We start from the raw sequence: 19,481 nt of genomic DNA on the forward strand, positions 1-19,481 counted from the left end.
CATGTTTAAATTTCATGATTTTACTTAACTGAATCATCACCACTTCAAAACTTTAATTCTTCTGTATTTATCAACAAGGACATGGACATGATGCCACAAGGTGATAGTACCCTGATTGGTGACCGTGGGGTCAGCTTGAGTGGAGGTCAGAGGGCAAGGGTCAGTCTGGCACGTGCCTTGTACATGGATGCTGACATCTACCTGTTAGATGACCCTCTCAGTGCTGTAGACGCAGCTGTTAGCCGACATCTGTTTGAAAAGTAAGAAATTATTAAATTATTATACCATGAAAAAAATTTGAATAACTGCACTAAGTTCTACTAACCATGTTAAGATACTACCTGTCTTCAGCTGATTCTTACTTCCTGCCTACAGCTGACTCAGCTAGGGAGAATTCCTCTTAAGCTCATTAGGCATTGTGTTTGCCTGGTTAGACTAGTGAGGAGGGGGCCATGGTAGCTCAGTCAGTTAGATTGTCTGCTATGTAACCTCAGGTGAAGATCTGAGGTGCGTGGTTGGACCCTCCTTACCTGTGATGGTTTGTGTTTCCCAGGAAGCTGAGAAATGGGCCAGTCTGTGATATTATGGTTTTGTCCTTAGGCAAGACACATTATCCTAATTGCTCTGGATAGCATGCAATGGGTCTCCCGTATGTTGTTCTGTGAGGTAGTCACCAACTACTACAAGGAGACCACACCTCGAAATGCCCATGGCTGTACACAGGGTGATTGACCCAGCGTAGAGGAATAGTTATCTTTTCTTTAGGAACCCAGAAGGTATTAATGATTTGTTAAATTTCGGAAAAAAGATCCAACTAATATTTGGAGGTATTTTCTATAACTTGATCATAACTTTATAGTTGATCAGTCTAGCTATATACCTAGTAGTTTAGATAACTGAATTGGTACTTGTATATTACAGTGTTATACAGGGTGTGCTGAAGTCAAAGCCGGTCATCCTGGTCACACATCAACTGCAGTTCCTAGCCGAGGCTGATGAGGTCCTGATTCTGAAGGATGTAAGTGATTTATAAGGATGCTTTCTGGATTAAAATGTTTGATTCTGTGTTAAGTAAAGCACTGAGTAACACATAACTATACCGAACTGTTTACACGGACGTTGGATCTCCCACCTCCCGTATACTGACCCACTTCGTTAGTTGGCTTTCATCACCTTAACTAACTGCATGGCTGAGTAGGTGATCTCAGGTGTCAGACAGTGGAAAGTACTCCTCTTTCATCTACGTAACCAGTGTTTTGATTCCCTGGTCAGACTAGAAAAAGCATTGGATAAACTGCCTGACCACACGGGCTGTCCCGAGTAATCTTGTTTCAGTCCACAGTAAGACCACTCGGGCACCTCCATACAGACCAACAAGAGTGATTACTATAGTTGATAAAACATGTTTTACAATTGTTGTAAAATAAACAGTTTATGGTACATGGCTGAAATATTTAGATTCCTGAGCTTATTTTGTTGTTTCGCTGACAATACAGATATATCCTTGAGCCTAGCTACTACATGTCTGAGATTTAATACATAAATAATCCTGATATAACAGAGCCTTGAGCTTTATCTACAGCATGGCTGAAGATAGACCTGCATGAGCTTAGTTTGTCATTGTGGCATAAAATTACATTTAGTGCTTTCTGACACTTGATTTGATAGATAGATACCTGTAAAAGAAACAGCACCAAGTTTAATTTGTAACATGCCTGGAAATACATATACACCACGCAAAGGTTCAGGAGCAGATCCTTGCTTCCGAGTCCTCACAAGTTAGAGTAACACAAGATTTTCCCATTTGGATTAACAACACCTACATGTATCCAGAATTTCCGGTAAACCATCATTTTTTTCTCGCTTAAACTGTTTGTTTACCTCTGTGCCCAGGGAGATTGTCTTGGTAAGGGAACGTTCGAGGAAATGGCATCATCCGGTGTGGATTTTTCTTCTCTTCTCAAAACGGAAAAGGATGAAGAGGAGGATCAAGAGGAAGAACAGCGCATACTTCAACGTCTCGACTCGCATGTTTCCCGCTCCCCTGGACCCAGTGATGTAGGCTCCACCTTCTCACTAGCCTCTATTGGTACAGAGTTTCAGGTAAGTCCCGTATAACATGTCTTACTGATGCTAGATAGTCTGGAATTAGCTTGTCAATGAAAACCAACCCAAATCATACTCAGAATAGCCAGGAAACATGCTCGTCCAGTGTAATGTGTCAAAACCAATCTCCGAATTGTCCAGCAAAATGTATCCAAACCAAATCCTAAATGGTCTGGAATTAGCTTGTCATGGAAAATCTGTCGTAACCATAATCTGAATAGTCAGGAAATATAATTGTCCAGCAAAATGTGTCAAAACCAATCTCCAAATTGTCCAGTAAAATGTATCCAAACCAAATCCTAAATACCAGTAGTCAGAAAATATGCTTGTCCAGTAAAACCTGTCTAAACTGAACCCTAAAGAGGTAGAAAATGTCAAATTACATTAATAGTTTCTATTGTAATGTTAAACTTTTAAGTAGAAACACTTCTTGACTAGACTTTCATTCAAATATGTCACGCTGTTGACATTTTTACATTAATCTATTTAGTGATATTTAAAAAAAAAAAATATTTTAAAGAAAATTATTTGGCCTTGATTTTTCAATGCATTTGAGCAAATTGTTCATGTGTAAGACTAGTAGATCTAATTTTTAAAGAAACTTATTTAGCCTTGATTTTTCTATGTCATTGGGCAATTTCTTCATGAGCGGGACTAGTAAATGTGTAGGCACCACAAAGACACAGTCCCATTACCCGATCATATGTGGAAATTTAGACCTCATTTATAAGCTGGGTTTACCTCGATCTATGATAAAATAATGACAAGCATACAACAGAATAGCATGCTGCGGGATGTGTTTGATAGCAAGAGTTGTGAACTGCTGTGAGAAACTATCATAAAATAGATAAAGAGTTTATAAAAAATGCTGTAAATATGCACTTGTAGCCTGAGCCTGTACAACTTCCGGAGGAAGAGGAGAGGAAAGGAGGAACTATTGGATGGAAAGTGTATTATAATTACTTCAAGGCTGGCTCTGGGATCATCTCCTTCACTATCTTGGTCCTGCTGAACCTGCTGGCCCAGACTGCCTACGTCATGAGTGATTGGTGGCTTTCTATATGGTGAGGCTGCGAGCTAATGTACACAATAATTATATGATAAATATTATCCTGATGATGGCCTCCTAGTGGCTGAAAGATGGCGACAACATCTATACCAAAATAAAGAAACTAACTGTTCTTGGATGTTGAAAAGGCTTTATTTTTAAAACAATAATTTTGTGTATCAGAATTGTAGTCAGTACAGACACATGATATAGAGTTATCTCCCCTCTTACATGGGCTGTTACCTTAGGTCATTGTTCAGTTAATTCACTTGAGGTTGTGTGTATGTTTGGATATATGATTCCATCATCAGATAAATTGAATATGTAGGGGTTGAAGAATTTGAAGTTTGGGATGAATTAGTAGGTATATTGGATATGTAGGGGTTCAAGAATTTGAAGTTTGGGATGAATTAGTTGGTAAATTGGATATGTATTGTAGGGGTGGAAGAATTTGAAGTTTGGGATGAATTAGTAGGTAGATTGGACATGTAGGAGTGGAAGAATTTGAAGTTTGGGATAAATTAGTAGGTAAATTGGATATGTAGGGGTGGAAGAATTTGAAGTTTAGGATGAAAGTAGGTAAATAAACAGTCATCATTTTGTACTATTATGATTCATCAGTGAACATTTTCCGACGAAAGAAAGAAAAAAAAATTAAATTAATTTACTTATAATGTTTCCTTGTATCTAATTTTACTAATATAAAGGTCAAACCAGGAAGAGAATCGCCATTATATGATACAACAGGACCAGGCCCTGCGGGACCTGGGACACAATATCACCAACATCACCATTCCGTATGTCGACACACACCAGAACATATACATCTTCTCTGGGATCATCGGGGCCGTCTTTCTCTTTGGTATCCTTAGAGCACTCATGTTCTTTAAGGTGGCAGTAGATGCCTCTATGAACCTCCACAACGGCATGTTCAACAGACTCTTGCGCGTACCAATCATGTTCTTCGACACCAATCCAGTTGGTGAGTGCAGTGGTTCTTTTCTACTCTGGTTTATTTCTTACTTCCTGACTGGATGTTGTTATTAGACTCGTCTTCAGAAGTTTTAACAATGGAAAATGTGGAACGATCTACTATATTGTCAAAACCAGCAACAATATCGCCCTTATTTCAATGGACAATAGCTTTCAAGAGCAAAACAAAATCAAAAATGAATTAACCAACTTAAATGTTTGTTTTGAATATATTTTGTTTCATTTTATCTATCATTTTTGTGTCATCTGTTGTTTTCAGTAAGTTATTTTTATGGGAGTAAAACTAATTAAAAAGCATTTTGTAATTCCATATCAAGCAAAATGTCAATATTTATATAAATACAAAATTATAAAACTTATTTTGTAGATTTGTAGTTTGACAGATAAATTCAAGAAGCACATTTTGTTGTTGTCTGGCCACTTGTTTTCAATTTGTTTAGTTGTGGAAGGGAGTTTATGGCAAGTTAATGAGAGATGTAACATGAGAAAGGAACTCTATGTACTTGAATTACATTCTTCATATCTCTGTTTTTGTTCTAATGTTTCACAGGACGTATCCTGAATCGATTTTCTAAAGACACTGGCCACATGGATGACATCCTGCCTATCACGTTCTTTGATTTCATACAGGTAAAAAATTGAACCAACCACAAATTACTGATTATTGTAATCCAGGAAAAAATTGTACCTACCACTTAATTAGGGGTTATAGTAACCCAGGTAAAAATTGTACCTACCACTTAATTAGGGGTTATAGTAATCCAGGTAAAAATTGTACCTATCACTTAGTTAGGGGTTATAGTAACCCAGGTAAAAATTGTACCTGACCACTTAATTAGGGGTTATAGTAATCCAGATAAAAACTGTACTACCACTTAATTAGGGGTTATAGTAATCCAGGTAAAAATGTAAAAAGCATACCAAACAGAGCAGTATGATAATGTAAAACCTTAAATATTAGAAGTTGGAATATTTATTTATTTATAATTTTAGTCATTCAAATAAATACTTTATATCGGCCTGCTGTTCATACCTCTCTCCTGCAAATTACAATTATGTCTTACTTTTAACTCAGTGATGCATTGTCTCGGTACACTTTGTGTTCTGTAGTGTTTCCTGCTGATTTTGGGGATTGTGTTAGTGGTGTGTATTGTGAACCCCTGGGTATTTATCCCTCTGTTTCCGCTGTGTATAGTTTTCTATATCACACGAACATACCACATCAGGACATCCCGCCATATCAAGAGACTGGAAGGAACAAGTAAGCTATCCTCCCAATGTGTTTAAACTGTGATATAATTAATGTTCAAGTACTTTTTATTTTTAGCCCACCATCATCAGATGGTGGGCTATTCAAATCGCCCTGCGTCCGTGGTCCGTCGTCCGTCCCTCCGTCCGTCCGTCCGTCCGTCCGTCCGTCCGTAAACAATTCTTGTTATCGCTATTTCTCAGAAAGTGCTGAAGGGATCTTTCTCAAATTTCATATGTAGGTTCCCCTTGGTGCCTAGTTATGCATATCGCATTTTGAGACCTATCGGAAAACAACATGGCCGACAGGCAGCCATCTTGGATTTTGACAATTGAAGTTTGTTATCGCTATTTCTCAGAAAGTACTGAAAGGATCTTTCTCAAATTTCATATGTAGGTTCCCCTTGGTGCCTAGTTATGCATATTGCATTTTGAGACCAATCGGAAAACAACATGGCCGACAGGCAGCCATCTTGGATTTTGACAATTGAAGTTTGTTATCGCTATTTCTCAGAAAGTACTGAAGGGATCTTTCTCAAATTTTATATGTAGGTTCCCCTTGGTGCTTAGTTATGCATATTACATTTTGAGACCAATCGGAAAACAACATGGCCGACAGGCAGCCATCTTGGATTTTGACAATTGAAGTTTGTTATCGCTATTTCTCAGAATGCACTGACGAGATCTTTCTCAAATTTCATATGTAGGTTCCCCTTGGTGCCTAGTTATGCATAAAGCATTTTGAGACCTATCGGAAAACAACATGGCCGACAGGCAGCCATCTTGGATTTTGACAATTGAAGTTTGTTATCGCTATTTCTCAGAAAGTGCAGAAGGGATCTTTCTCAAATTTCATATGTAGGTTCCCCTTGGTGCCTTGTTATGCATATTGCATTTTGAGACCAATCAGAAAACAACATGGCTGACAGGCAGCCATCTTGGATTTTGACAATTGAAGTTTGTTATCGCTATTTCTCAGAAAGTGCTGAAGGGATCTTTCTCAAATTTTATATGTAGGTTCCCCTTGGTGACTAGTTATGCCTATCACATTTTGAGACCTATCGGAAAACAACATGGTCGACAGGCAGCCATCTTGGATTTTGACAATTGGAAGTTTGTTATCGCTATTTCTCAGAAAGTGTTGAAGGGATCTTTCTCAAATTACATATGTAGGTTCCCCTTGGTGCCTAGTTATGCATATTGCATTTTGATACCAATCGGAAAACAACATGGCCGACAGGCAGCCATCTTGGATTTTGACAACTGAAGTTTGTTATCGCTATTTCTCAAAAAGTAATGAAGGGATCTTTCTCAAATTTCATATGTAGATTTCCCTCGGTGCCTAGTTATGCATATTGCATTTTGAGACCAGTCAGAAAACAACCTGGCCGACAGGCAGCCATCTTGTATTTTGACAATTGAAGTTTGTTATCGCTATTTTACAGAAGGTACTGAAGGGATCTTTCTCAAATTTCATATGTAGGTTCCCCTTGGTCCCTGGTGTTGCATTTTGGGACCAATCCGAAAACAACATGGCCGACAGGCAGCCATTATTGCTAAATCTTAAATTTTATATATAGGTTCCCCTTGTTTGAAAAGTACTAGAGGGCTGTTTCTGAATTTACACAGATTAGTAAGACTTAGAGGAAGGGAAAAGTAGAGAAAAGTTCCATCTGACATGGAACCTATAAAGATCATTCAATGGTGGGCGCCAAGATCCCTCTGGGATCTCTTGTCATTAATTTCAACAAGAGCTCTTTTTATCCTGTGATATTTTCTTGTCTGCTTTCAATCACAGATTAATTAATTTTGTTACCAATGAACAAGCCCACTTTAGAATTATAATGCGCTTTCCTGGAATAAGCCTTCCTACTATTTTAAGTCAGAGAATAATATGTGTTGTCATTGAATAAGACTATCTACTTCTTTAAGTCAGAGAATATGCCCACCGTTTTTATTTTGAGTTACATATGCGTTTGAAGCCGAGACTTTATGCAGTATAAATTGGACTTCTGCATGCTGCATTTCTGACTCGAGATGTCCTTTGATGTTTATCTCCACAGCACGAAGCCCTGTGTTTTCCCACCTCAGTGCCTCACTACAAGGTCTTCACTCAATTCGCGCATTCTCTGTACAAGAAAAGTTCATGGAGGAATTTGACAACCATCAGGACCTGCACTCTGAAGCCTGGTTTATGTTCCTATCAACAAGTCGCTGGCTGGCTGTCCGACTCGACTGGATCTGTGGCCTTTTTGTCACAGTGGTAGCACTTTTGTCTGTTCTCATGGCAAAAGGTAACTTAAATTTGGTTTCATTTTACCTATACTTTATATTGAAGAATGAACTATTAGTTTTCTTGAATAGATCAATCTTTTTTCTACTTTGACAATATGATATGGAAAGAAATTCTTGAAGATTAAAAATATTTCTAGAACAAAAATGATCTTGTGTTCCAAAATGATATCATTGTTATAATCTGCTTGGACCAAGTCCAGATTTTAAAATACTTAAGTTCAGGGATAGACTGGCCCCCTTCTTTAGATAATCAAAATTTTCAATAAAATGAGCTTTATAACTAAGTGGGAGATAATCAAGTATTAGAATTCAGCTGGGCCATTCTTTACAGAAATTATACAGGCTGGTGGCCTGCCTAGTCCAGATACTACAGCAGTGAAAATTTCATGCATCATTTTCTGGTTTTTTTATACCCCTGACATGAAATACTGTAACCCATGTCTGTCCAACCCATTCTGTCATGTCGTGTCCCATCGCATCCTGTCTCGTCCTGATGCAATATAACTAGCTAATCTTGGGAACTGCTGATGCGATCCTCACCAATCTGTGTTTTGGGGTGGCAGCAGGGGAATTTATGTCTTTATTTTCTAGTTGTTGTTTTCTTTCACAGACATGGATGCTGGGAAGGTCGGTTTGTCCTTGACCTATGCAATGACTCTAATGGGAATGTTCCAGTGGGCAGTCCGACAGAGTGCCGAGGTGGAAAACCAGGTAAATTACTTCACGGTTTTCATAATCTAGTACACTTCAAGATTTTCTGTTTTTCATAATTGTACACTTCAACTTTACTCTATCTGTTGTTTCTTCAAATCCATAAGAAATATGGAAAATCAAAAGTCATACTTCGCTATTTAGGTCAGAGTTCAAGACCACAGGTGAAAATTTCTTGTGGGCATGTTTTTGTCAGATTTCATTTTCAGAGGACTTTTTGATCAACACTAGCTAAAAAAGTTAAGTATGAAAGTACCTCAACATATCGTTGTGCTAAGTTCACGGACACTGTTCCTCTCTTAAGACTATATTTGTCATCCTAATAGTAACTTTATATTGGGATAGAGGTTGGTTATGTTGACCCTGTGACAAAGAAGATTTTTTTCTGTTACAGATGATCTCCGTTGAACGGGTCCTTGACTATTCACGATTGGATACGGAGGCTGACCTTGACTCGAAAAAAGACCACAAACCTCCCAAGGATTGGCCAAAGGATGGAGAAATCAAGGGAGAGAATATGTGTCTCCAGTATTCCAGAACAGGACCTCTGGTCCTCAAACACCTGTCATTTTGTATCAAGGGGCGGGAAAAGGTGAGGCTGACAAAACTTTGTAGTTGTTGTAAATGTGAACCACAGTGATAAATCAGTAATAAATTATTGGGTAATTGTTCTCCTGTGTGAATGTCTTTTTTTTTTTTAATTTTGTCATTTTCCCATAAACAGTCCTTGTTGTTGCTACATCTTGAGAAAAAATAATACTGAAAGGATAATTTCATAATATGTAGGTATAATCCCCTGCACCAAGTTGTGAATACTTAATTTTCAGACTGATTGAAAATTGTGACAAGCTGTTGAAGTTTGCTATCACTTTTTTTTCGATCATGGATCTTTACTAAATGTATTTGCAGTTGACAGAGAGACATGCATTCACATAAAAAAAAAAACGAGAAAAAATTAAAAAAAAATGGAGCTCCTGCATTAAGGCTGTATGTCATAAACTATTTTCAAATCCTGTGTATTTTTTGTTTCTTTGTAGATTGGCATTGTAGGGAGAACAGGTGCAGGGAAGAGTTCCTTAATTACTATGATGTTTCGTCTCACTGAGCCAACTGGAAAGGTCTTTCTGGATGGTGTGAATATCCAGGAGATTGGGCTACATGACCTCCGCAAACAAATCTCAATCATACCTCAGGTAAGGTCAAAAACACAGGGACAGGACATATTCACAACCCATATGAACATAAATATTTTTTTAAACTGTGGGATGGGAACAAGTCCCTGTGGTAAAAAAATTCACCTGAAGTAGAGAGGAAATCCCAGCACTGAATTTCCCATGTAGGTTTTGACTGAAATTATTTACAAATAATGTGTGTAGTAATTCAACTAAGACAAATAGGCTTGTTGTTAAGTTTAATTAATGATTTAACCATTACAGGCAAATTTAAGAATTTTTAAAATGTTGCTGTTTACAGGATCCTGTGTTATTCACTGGTCCACTACGAAAAAATCTTGACCCATTTGGTAACCATGACGACCCTCATCTTTGGAATGCCTTGGAGGAGGTCCAAATGAAGTCTGCTATAGAAGAGCTTCCTGGGGGACTTGAGGCCGAAGTTTCTGAGGGAGGGATTAACTTTAGTGTTGGGCAGCGACAACTTATCTGTCTAGCCCGTGCCATCCTTAGAAAGAATCGTGTCCTCATGATTGATGAGGCGACAGCCAACGTTGATCCAAGGTATGGATGTGCTGTGTATAAGACTCTTGGTTACTGCTTTATTAACAATAGAAATCACAAATTGCTACAATGTTTCAACAATTTTATATATGAACAAGTCGAGTTTGATAAATATTGACATGAGCTTGGTTATAATCTGACGTGCTGCATCCATCTACAAACAATTATACTGATGTTTTCTATGGTTCTTCCAGGTTTGAGGATACAAACAGGTGTATCACACTCTAGACATTTATATTACAACCTGTACCATATTTATCCACAAATGACCTTGTACACAAATCCCTCTTAATTTTCATTTTCAGAACCATCAAAAATAAGTCCTCACAAACTTTAACACATTTCACTCAATTCTTATCCCCAAACAAAGATTCCAATTCAGGTTTGGAGAACTAGGGGTTTTCTTCTCTTTCTTCAGGTTAAGGGCATACCCCAACACATTTTACTCAATTTAATCATTTTAAAATATTTTGAGATGTCAGAAATCTTTGTATGGGTTATTTGTTAATCTTAAACTGCATTACAGGACCGATGAGCTCATTCAGAAGACGATACGAGACAAGTTCCGCCATTGTACCGTCCTTACCATCGCTCATCGCCTCAACACTATCATGGACTCGGACCGAGTTCTGGTAAGATTGGTTACAGAAGCTATTAGTACACAATTTTATTTAACCAGTATGTTTTAGGAAGAGGTATTCTCTTTATATGACTTAATATTTCCTAGCATAAATGTGCAATATACTCCTTTTACAATGGAATGCTGTATATCTGAACCACCAGGGGGTGGGTTGGGGGTATATCATATGTTCTAGTGTAGGTAAATGTTAGAATGCGATTTCATAAGAACAGCTTAACTTAATATGTGGGGGACTTGGTAGGAGTTCAGATAAATTTTTTTTTTTAAATGGACATGCAAGGTTCCACTCTACTTAATTATTTCATGACATGTAACATATTTTATAACTCATAGTCTGTGTCATTATCTCCATATGGTGTACATGTATTAACAAGGTCATCTCTCTGATCTGGAGAGCACCATAAATAGTGTGTTGTGATAATTCTTTGGTTCAAATAAAAAAGACTAGGTGTGGAAGAATGTTCATATTAATATCCAGTCCCTCAACCCTGACAGGTAGATAGCTTACACAGAAAAGTTATATAAAAAGTGGAGAAAAATATAAGGTGGAGCCAAATTCGGGACTTTATTAATTTATTTCAAAATAGGTAGAAATTTCAAATAAATTACTTGTATCAAGCATGTTCATCTTAAGAAAATTTTAATGTCTATGTTCCACAGTGACTTTACCTGACATCATGGTCAAATTTAGATTCTAATTATAGAACAACACTTATTTATGTAAAATAAAATTATCATCTTTTTGTGTTATCAGGTGCTTGATGAAGGCAATATAGTTGAGTTCAACCAACCATATCTACTTTTACAAAATGAAGATGGATATTTTTACCGTATGGTGCAGCAGACCGGAAAGTCTGAGGCAGATCACCTCCTGGAAGTTGCCAGAGACTGTTACCATGCCGATATTTCCTCTATTATTCCTCGTCTCTCCTCTGTGCATGATGACGAACGCAAGTCCAATAAACTAGGTAGCAATGTAAAACTGGATGATAGCGTGTTTGATGCGGATGCTAGTAAAATTAGTTTTGCTGATGAATCGGATGACGAAAATAAGGAGGAAGTTCAAATGAATCATGTAGATGTATCGGTTCCAGAAAATGCTGAAGATGATACCGTCGTAGAGGAAGAAAGTGGCATCAGCAGTCCTAGTGCTCTAGAATCAGAAGTAGCCTTCGAGTCTCAGCCTCTGTTGGCTGTCTCCGAAAGTGAAGAACATAAAACTGTTGAACCAACAGAGAGTGAAAACAAGGACGAAGATGAGGAAAACGAGGAGGAAGAATCCAGTCATTTACTTCCGAATGGGGCCAAATATCGACAATAGTACAATGAAAACACAGCTTTAATGCTAGCAGTCTAATAGTGAAATATCTATATCCAGTGTCAGTTTTGTATGGTATAGGTAGCTGAGCCTATTTGTTTTGAAAAAGCATTTTTGTAGGGTAGACATTTACAAATGATTTTGTGTCTTGTTGACAAATCTTTATTTTGATTCTGTATATGTTGATGATGTTACTTGTAAGTGTTAACATATTGATTTCTTGAAAATAGATTATAATTTGTATTTGACTGACATTTAGTTGATTATACTTTGAAAAGCTGGGTCCTGGTGTCATTGAGAAAGTTTAGAATGCATTCGTACTAGGCTATTCCAGTCAACTTTTGTATTGTTTTACAAGCTTGGTCTGGAATTAGCCATTTCCAAGGAAACCAAAAATACTGACTGAATATGTTCAGCGAGATAATTGCCTGGATTATTTTTGAATGATTGTAAAAGTAAAAGACAATAGTTCGTCAGCTAATCTTTCAGATATGATATAGCAATCATTTCCAATAGAAGTAAATTTGTTAGATATATAATTCAATTGTGATTAATTTATATCGAAATGAATACCGTGGTATTCATGATGCTGATAAAGGATCAGACACTTCAGATTTTAATGTGATTTACCTTTAATTAAAACTCTTACATTCAAAAAAAGTTTTGATTGACAGATATGTATTTCTGGCACCAGGTAGAAGATTAACATTGCAAGTTGAGCTCTACCATTTAAATGCATGTATTTGTTTTGATGAACACAATTGTTAAAACAGGTCACAATGTATGTTTTTGTGTGTTCATGATTTTTTTGAGAAAGATTTTTGTTGTGAACCGTTATGCTGAGTAGATGATAAGATATTGATTAATGCTAACAAGATACTGAAACATACATATATTTTAGTGGTCATCTATTTTGGCGTTTTTCGTGCTGGATGCATAGCGCTTTTGATTACGCTAGTTGTAGTTTATCTACATTGGTTTCTATGGCAATCATTGTCGGTGTGCTAATTCATCATTCCACTAATCTGTTTTAATTTGACTGTGTCAAATGAAGTACATAGTTTTGCCATAATTAACTATCATTCATGGTAGTCTTGTACTCTTAACATGTCCATTTTCAATTTATGTGTTACTATAAATGTGTGCAATCTTTGTATAAATATTTAAAAGAAAATATGAAAACTGAATACAATGCGAAAAATTGTAACTTTTGGTACATCAGAATATATAGTGCTATAATGTGATTGTGATAAATAAAAGTTCTGTATTGTTTCGGCCAACTTCCTAAGGACAAGTATTGTGACCGTGCCAATTCATCATTTGGTGATCCGTTTCATTTTGGATATACACGAACATTTGAGTAATGTAAAGAAAGTAGACGGAAATCTACTAAGATTTGAGTATAACAAAACTGTATCAATCAAAATAAAGTATATTTATTAATAGATTTATTATCAATTTACAAATCAAAGTTTCCATTTACTGGTCAGTGACCAGCAAGAGCTTACGTGCATACTGTTGTCTGTCATCTAATGTCTGGCATTTAGATTTTACTCTTCCTTTGAAAAATTCATTGATGAGTATAACCCTTGTATAACAAGACTAAAAGTAAATCTTTGCTCATGTAACATTCAAGATGGCCTTAATCTTGAAAAATAAAGAGTTGTCACTACTTCTCCCAAATGGATGATAATGTTAGCGACCAAACTTTTACTTAGTAGGGCATGGTCCATCATAAGAACATTGATGCGTCATTGATCTCGAGAGTAATATCCTCTCGATTCATTTGCAGATAACATGACCGTGACGCTGATAACTGTGTCTTATATTAGGAATTCTCAAATTAACAAAGCATTGCTTTAAAAACATGGATTTTGTGAGTTCTAGCTGTATATAAACGTTGGATGTTATTCATATGAAGGAGGACAAGTGCCTTGTTTCCAAAGTTATATTCAAGTGCTTTAGTTATCTTAGATATTGAAGAAGAAACAAGCTTTAGTTATCGTAGATGTTGAAGAAGAAACAAGCTTTGTCATCATGGGTGTTGAAGAAGAAACAAAGCTTTTGTTATCGTAGGTGTTGAAGAAGTAACGAAGCTTTAGTTATCGTAGGTGTTGAAGAAGTAAGGAAGCTTTAGTTATCGTAGGTATTGAAGAAGAAACAAGCTTTTGTTATCGTAGGTATTGAAGAAGAAACAAGCTTTTGTTATCGTAGGTATTGAAGAAGAAACAAGCTTTAGTTATCGAAGGTATTGAAGAAGAAACAAGCTTTAGTTATCGTAGGTGTTGAAGAAAAAACAAAGCTTTTGTTATCGTAGGTGTTGAAGAAGTAACGAAGCTTTAGTTATCGTAGGTATTGAAGAAGAAACAAGCTTTAGTTATCGTAGGTATTGAAGAAGAAACAAGCTTTAGTTATCGTAGGTATTGAAGAAGAAACAAGCTTTAGTTATCGTAGGTATTGAAGAAGAAACAAGCTTTAGTTATCGTAGGTGTTGAAGAAAAAACAAAGCTTTTGTTATCGTAGGTGTTGAAGAAGTAACGAACCTTTAGTTATCGTAGGTGTTGAAGAAGAAACGAAGCTTTAGTTATTGTAGGTGTTGAAGAAGAAACGAACCTTTAGTTATCGTAGGTGTTGAAGAAGAAACGAACCTTTAGTTATCGTAGGTGTTGAAGAAGAAACGAAGCTTTAGTTATTGTAGGTGTTGAAGAAGAAACGAACCTTTAGTTATCGTAGATATTGAAGAAGAGACGAAGCTTTAGTTATCGTAGGTGTTGAAGAAGAAACGAAGCTTTAGTTATCGTAGGTGTTGAAGAAGAAACGAAGCTTTAGTTATCGTAGGTGTTGAAGAAGAAATGAAGCTTTTGTTATTGAAGGTGTTAAAGAAGAAAAAAAGCTTAAGATATTGTAGATGTTGAAGAAAAAACAAAGCTTTTTTAAATTAGTTATTGAAGATGTTGAAGAAAAAACAAAGCTTTAGTTATCGTAGGTGTTGAAGAAGTAACGAAGCTTTAGTTATCGTATGTGTTAAAGAAAAAACCAAGCTTTAGATATTGTAGATGTTGAAGAAAAAACAAAGCCTTATTTAATTATGCCTGTATTTGTTACATTATGTACAGTTGTTGATTTGGTTGTGTCCAACATTTCTTAGGATTCCATTGACCTTATGGTCTGTTTGTGATGTCTGTAGGTAGTAGATTTATGTGTCCAACATTTCTTAGGATTCCATTGACCTTATGGTCTGTTTGTGATGTCTGTAGGTAGTAGATTTATGTGTCCAACATTTCTTAGGATTCCATTGACCTGATGGTCCGTTTGTGATGTCTGTAGGTAGTAGATTTATAATACGGGTGAAATTGTCGGCATATTTTTCATTTAGACTCGGGGTAACAGAACAGTCCTTTTCAGGTTCTTTAACAGGGGCTGTTGGGTGTTAAAACAAAGTGTTTAAAAAGTTGTGTGGACCAACAAAGTTCCAGAAATATATAAGAAAAGTATTATGTTCATACTCTTAACATATAGACGTCATTGGATGTGGTGACGTGGGAATTTTTGGGTTTTAATCATTCATTTAATAAAAACTTATTTTAATATGTTAGATTAAACTTCATGTTATATTTTTCCTTGGATATTTCATTTTCGTGTTATTAGCATATTTATATTTTCATTGGGTTAGATCTTTCATTGTGTGAGATAGGAAAGTTTTTGGAAATTACATTTGTACATAGCGGTATTGAATACGTAGACAAGAATTTTGGTTAAGTTTTGAAATCTGTAAATGATATGATGTTGGCATGAAAGTTCCATTGGGTTTCAGCATTGATGTACAGCTCGTCATTTCCCCCACTCCTTCCCACGTAATTGTTTCTCTTTTTTTTCTGCGAGATGATCATGTTGTTGTTTTTCTAATAATTGGCAGTGATTTAGAAATGTAATATAATTGATTTTTTCACAGGTTTAGCTTTGAAAATATTGCCTGTAGCGGGCATTTTTGATTCATGTCTTTACAAAAAAAAAAACTTTGATTTTATCAATGATTTCGTACTGGGTATGTTATCTGTATATTTCATCAAAGGTTTGGAAGATGTCAAAATTTCAGTTATATATGCGACAGTTTCAGTTGACGGGTTCCTGTATTAAGTAGATTTGGGATCTACTAATGATGCTTGCCTCCCACAAATGTATATATTTACTGTTTGTGGACCCGGTGCTCATGTATATGTTTGTATAATGTTTGTTATATGTTCATTTAAAGATGCTACAACCCTGACAGTAATTATGTTTGATTGAAAAACAAGAATAGGCTGTTGTACGTTTTTGTACAATTATACCTAAAGTAACATATTACTAATTGAGCCTGGTGAGCTATATTTTCCATTATGTTATGAGCAGAATTCTCAATTCAGAATTCACTGATGCTTATTCCTCAAGTCCCCATGGGATTACAGGCTTATTTCAAAATACAAAAATATAGGTACAATTTTCCCAATAATCTGAAAAAGAATTTTTACAAATTAAAAATTTAACCACTCGGCCGCGGTGGCCGAGTGGTTAAGGTGTCCCGACACTTTAACACTAGCCCTCTACCACTGGGTTGCGAGTTCGAAACCTACGTGGGGCAGTTGCCAGGTACTGACCGTAGGCCGGTGGTTTTTCTCCGGGTACTCCGGCTTTCCTCCACCTCCAAAACCTGGCACGTCCTTAAATGACCCTGGCTGTTAATAGGACGTTAAACAAAAACAAACCAAATTACAAATTAACATATCGATCCAAATATATAAGACACAATAGAATGTACCAGCTATGTAATTGTTTCTTTTGTGAATGACATCTTGGTGAATTAGTATTTCTCAATATTTCCAGTTCTACCTAATAAGCAGGAAGCCAGCCAAATAACTTGGGAAAATAATCATGATCACAAAACCAGATGGAAATCATCCATTTGTAAAAATTCAACCTTACAAACCAACACATTTTGATATGATAACTTGATGTTTCTACAAAAGAGTGTACTATATCAAAGTACTGTTATCATTTTACATGCTAGTCTGTTTAACTGTAATTTTGGCGACTTTTGCTCATTACTCGATTACAATTGTTGTTCCCTTGTGAAAGTTAACCTATGACATATATCATTGACTTTTAACATTTTTCGCCTCATTTACTGTTTGACCATCTTAATCATGATTATGTGATGGGATATTTAATTTGTCTTCTACAAAGCACTAGCTTCGTCTCTCAGTATACCAAATAAGTGTTCTAGGGGTCAAACGCTGGGGTTAATTTTTCATTCTGGGTCACGAACGTGTCAAGTCCCTGTGAATATTTTGTCCGACGAGGCTAGTGCCTGTGGTCTAATTGCAGGTTAAAATCATGATAAAACTGTATTTACTCAAAATGCTAGTCACTTCTTGTGTGCATTTAAAACTAACGAAAAAACCAAAAAAATTGTATGGATTTAGTAACTAAAGTTTTTGTATTGAATATCACTTCCTTTTAAGTTGCAGATATTGAAGAACGATCTTATTTTTTTTCCCTTTTATAGCAGATTTCAACCACTTAAATTCTATTTTAGGTGTCTGGTAACTGGATAAAGAAGTTCTGCCATTAATCATTGCTACATACCTTCATTCAGACTTCAAAAATTATATAAAAAATGTTTAAATGATTCAAATTCATCCAAACAAGTAGAATTTTAGACATATAGCAGATCGTAGTTGAACCTGTATTGGGAGACCACTGTGTATTGGGAACTTAATTACCTTATTACACATTTGTTTCTCAATAAAGGTCCAATTGACTAGGCAATTATTACAACAGAGAGATTCACACATACCGATTTATGTGCTTGATAATACCGATGGTCTCTGATCAGATTTAAATTGTTCCTCTCTAGGACTCTCGGACATGTGAAACTGTACTCCTCTAGAAAAGCGATATATACCTTGATTTTAAAAATCTACCTGACACCTGTTGTAGCAGTTTTGCATGACTTAACAGTTAATTATATATGCATGGTTATAGGAAAGATTTTCATTTGTAATTTGAAGGGTGATTGTATGTGATTATATGTACATGATTGGGAGTAAATTTATCTATACAGTATTGATTGTTGAGATAAATAATAATGAATAAACCAATATGTTTCAGTTAATATTTTTGTGTTGGATTTTATATAACATTTGTCATTCAGGTTAAGCCTACATCATTGTTCTTCATGTCATCATTTTAAAATCTTAGCTGCAGTCCGGCAGCAAACTCATTAGTTACCATGTCCCAGTAAGATGTCTTATACCCTTAAGTCTCCATACATGGTAAGATACTCCCTGTCCCAGTAAGATGTCTTATACCCTTAAGTCTCTATACATAGTAAGATACTCCCTGTCCCAGTAAGATGTCTTATACCCTCAAGTCTCCATACATGGTAAGATACTCCATGTCCCAGTAAGATGTCTTATACCCGTAAGTCTCCATACATGGTAAGATACTCCCTGTCCCAGTAAGATGTCTTATACCCTTAAGTCTCTATACCTAGTAAGATACTCCCTGTCCCAGTAAGATGTCTTATACCCTCAAGTCTCCATACATGGTAAGATACTCCCTGTCCCAGTAAGATGTCTTATACCCTTAAGTCTTGATACATGGTAAGATACTCCCTGTCCCAGTAAGATGTCTTATACCCGTAAGTCTCCATACATGGTAAGATACTCCCTGTCCCAGTAAGATGTCTTATACCCGTAAGTCTCCATACATAGTAAGATACTCCATGTCCCAGTAAGATGTCTTATACCCTTAAGTCTCCATACATGGTAAGATACTCCCTGTCCCAGTAAGATGTCTTATACCCTAAGTCTCCATACATGGTAAGATACTCCCTGTCCCAGTAAGATGTCTTATACCCTTAAGTCTTGATACATGGTAAGATACTCCCTGTCCCAGTAAGATGTCTTATACCCTTAAGTCTCCATACATGGTAAGATACTCCCTGTCCCAGTAAGATGTCTTATACCCTAAGTCTCCATACATGGTAAGATACTCCCTGTCCCAGTAAGATGTCTTATACCCTTAAGTCTCCATACATGGTAAGATACTCCCTGTCCCAGTAAGATGTCTTATACCCTTAAGTCTCCATACATGGTAAGATACTCCCTGTCCCAGTAAGATGTCTTATACCCTAAGTCTCCATACATGGTAAGATACTCCCTGTCCCAGTAAGATGTCGATACCTTATACCCTTAAGTCTTGATACATGGTAAGATACTCCCTGTCCCAGTAAGATGTCTTATACCCTTAAGTCTCCATACATGGTAAGATACTCCCTGTCCCAGTAAGATGTCGATACCTTATACCCTTAAGTCTCCATACATGGTAAGATACTCCCTGTCCCAG

The 19,481-nt window shown here is 36.4% G+C and overlaps 1 protein-coding gene across 3 annotated transcripts in view; it reads left to right on the forward strand.

Annotated features, from left to right (window-relative positions):
• Positions 1-18,246, forward strand: part of LOC117342887 (multidrug resistance-associated protein 4-like) — a 151,449-nt gene extending 133,203 nt beyond the window's left edge. For all 3 annotated transcript variants that reach the window (XM_033905174.1, XM_033905175.1, XM_033905177.1), the window contains exons 12-25: positions 79-260; positions 922-1,018; positions 1,894-2,103; positions 2,995-3,170; positions 3,862-4,136; positions 4,698-4,777; positions 5,258-5,408; positions 7,459-7,689; positions 8,301-8,401; positions 8,796-8,993; positions 9,439-9,594; positions 9,875-10,137; positions 10,664-10,769; positions 11,532-18,246. In XM_033905174.1, the coding sequence (XP_033761065.1) occupies positions 79-260; positions 922-1,018; positions 1,894-2,103; positions 2,995-3,170; positions 3,862-4,136; positions 4,698-4,777; positions 5,258-5,408; positions 7,459-7,689; positions 8,301-8,401; positions 8,796-8,993; positions 9,439-9,594; positions 9,875-10,137; positions 10,664-10,769; positions 11,532-12,098 (2,793 nt within the window). In that variant the 3' untranslated portion in view covers positions 12,099-18,246. The remainder of the gene's footprint in view (positions 1-78; positions 261-921; positions 1,019-1,893; positions 2,104-2,994; positions 3,171-3,861; positions 4,137-4,697; positions 4,778-5,257; positions 5,409-7,458; positions 7,690-8,300; positions 8,402-8,795; positions 8,994-9,438; positions 9,595-9,874; positions 10,138-10,663; positions 10,770-11,531) is intronic.
• Positions 18,247-19,481: the final 1,235 nt, after the last annotated feature.

This window comes from Pecten maximus, chromosome 14, assembly GCF_902652985.1.
Source record: "Pecten maximus chromosome 14, xPecMax1.1, whole genome shotgun sequence".
Taxonomy (NCBI): domain Eukaryota; kingdom Metazoa; phylum Mollusca; class Bivalvia; order Pectinida; family Pectinidae; genus Pecten; species Pecten maximus.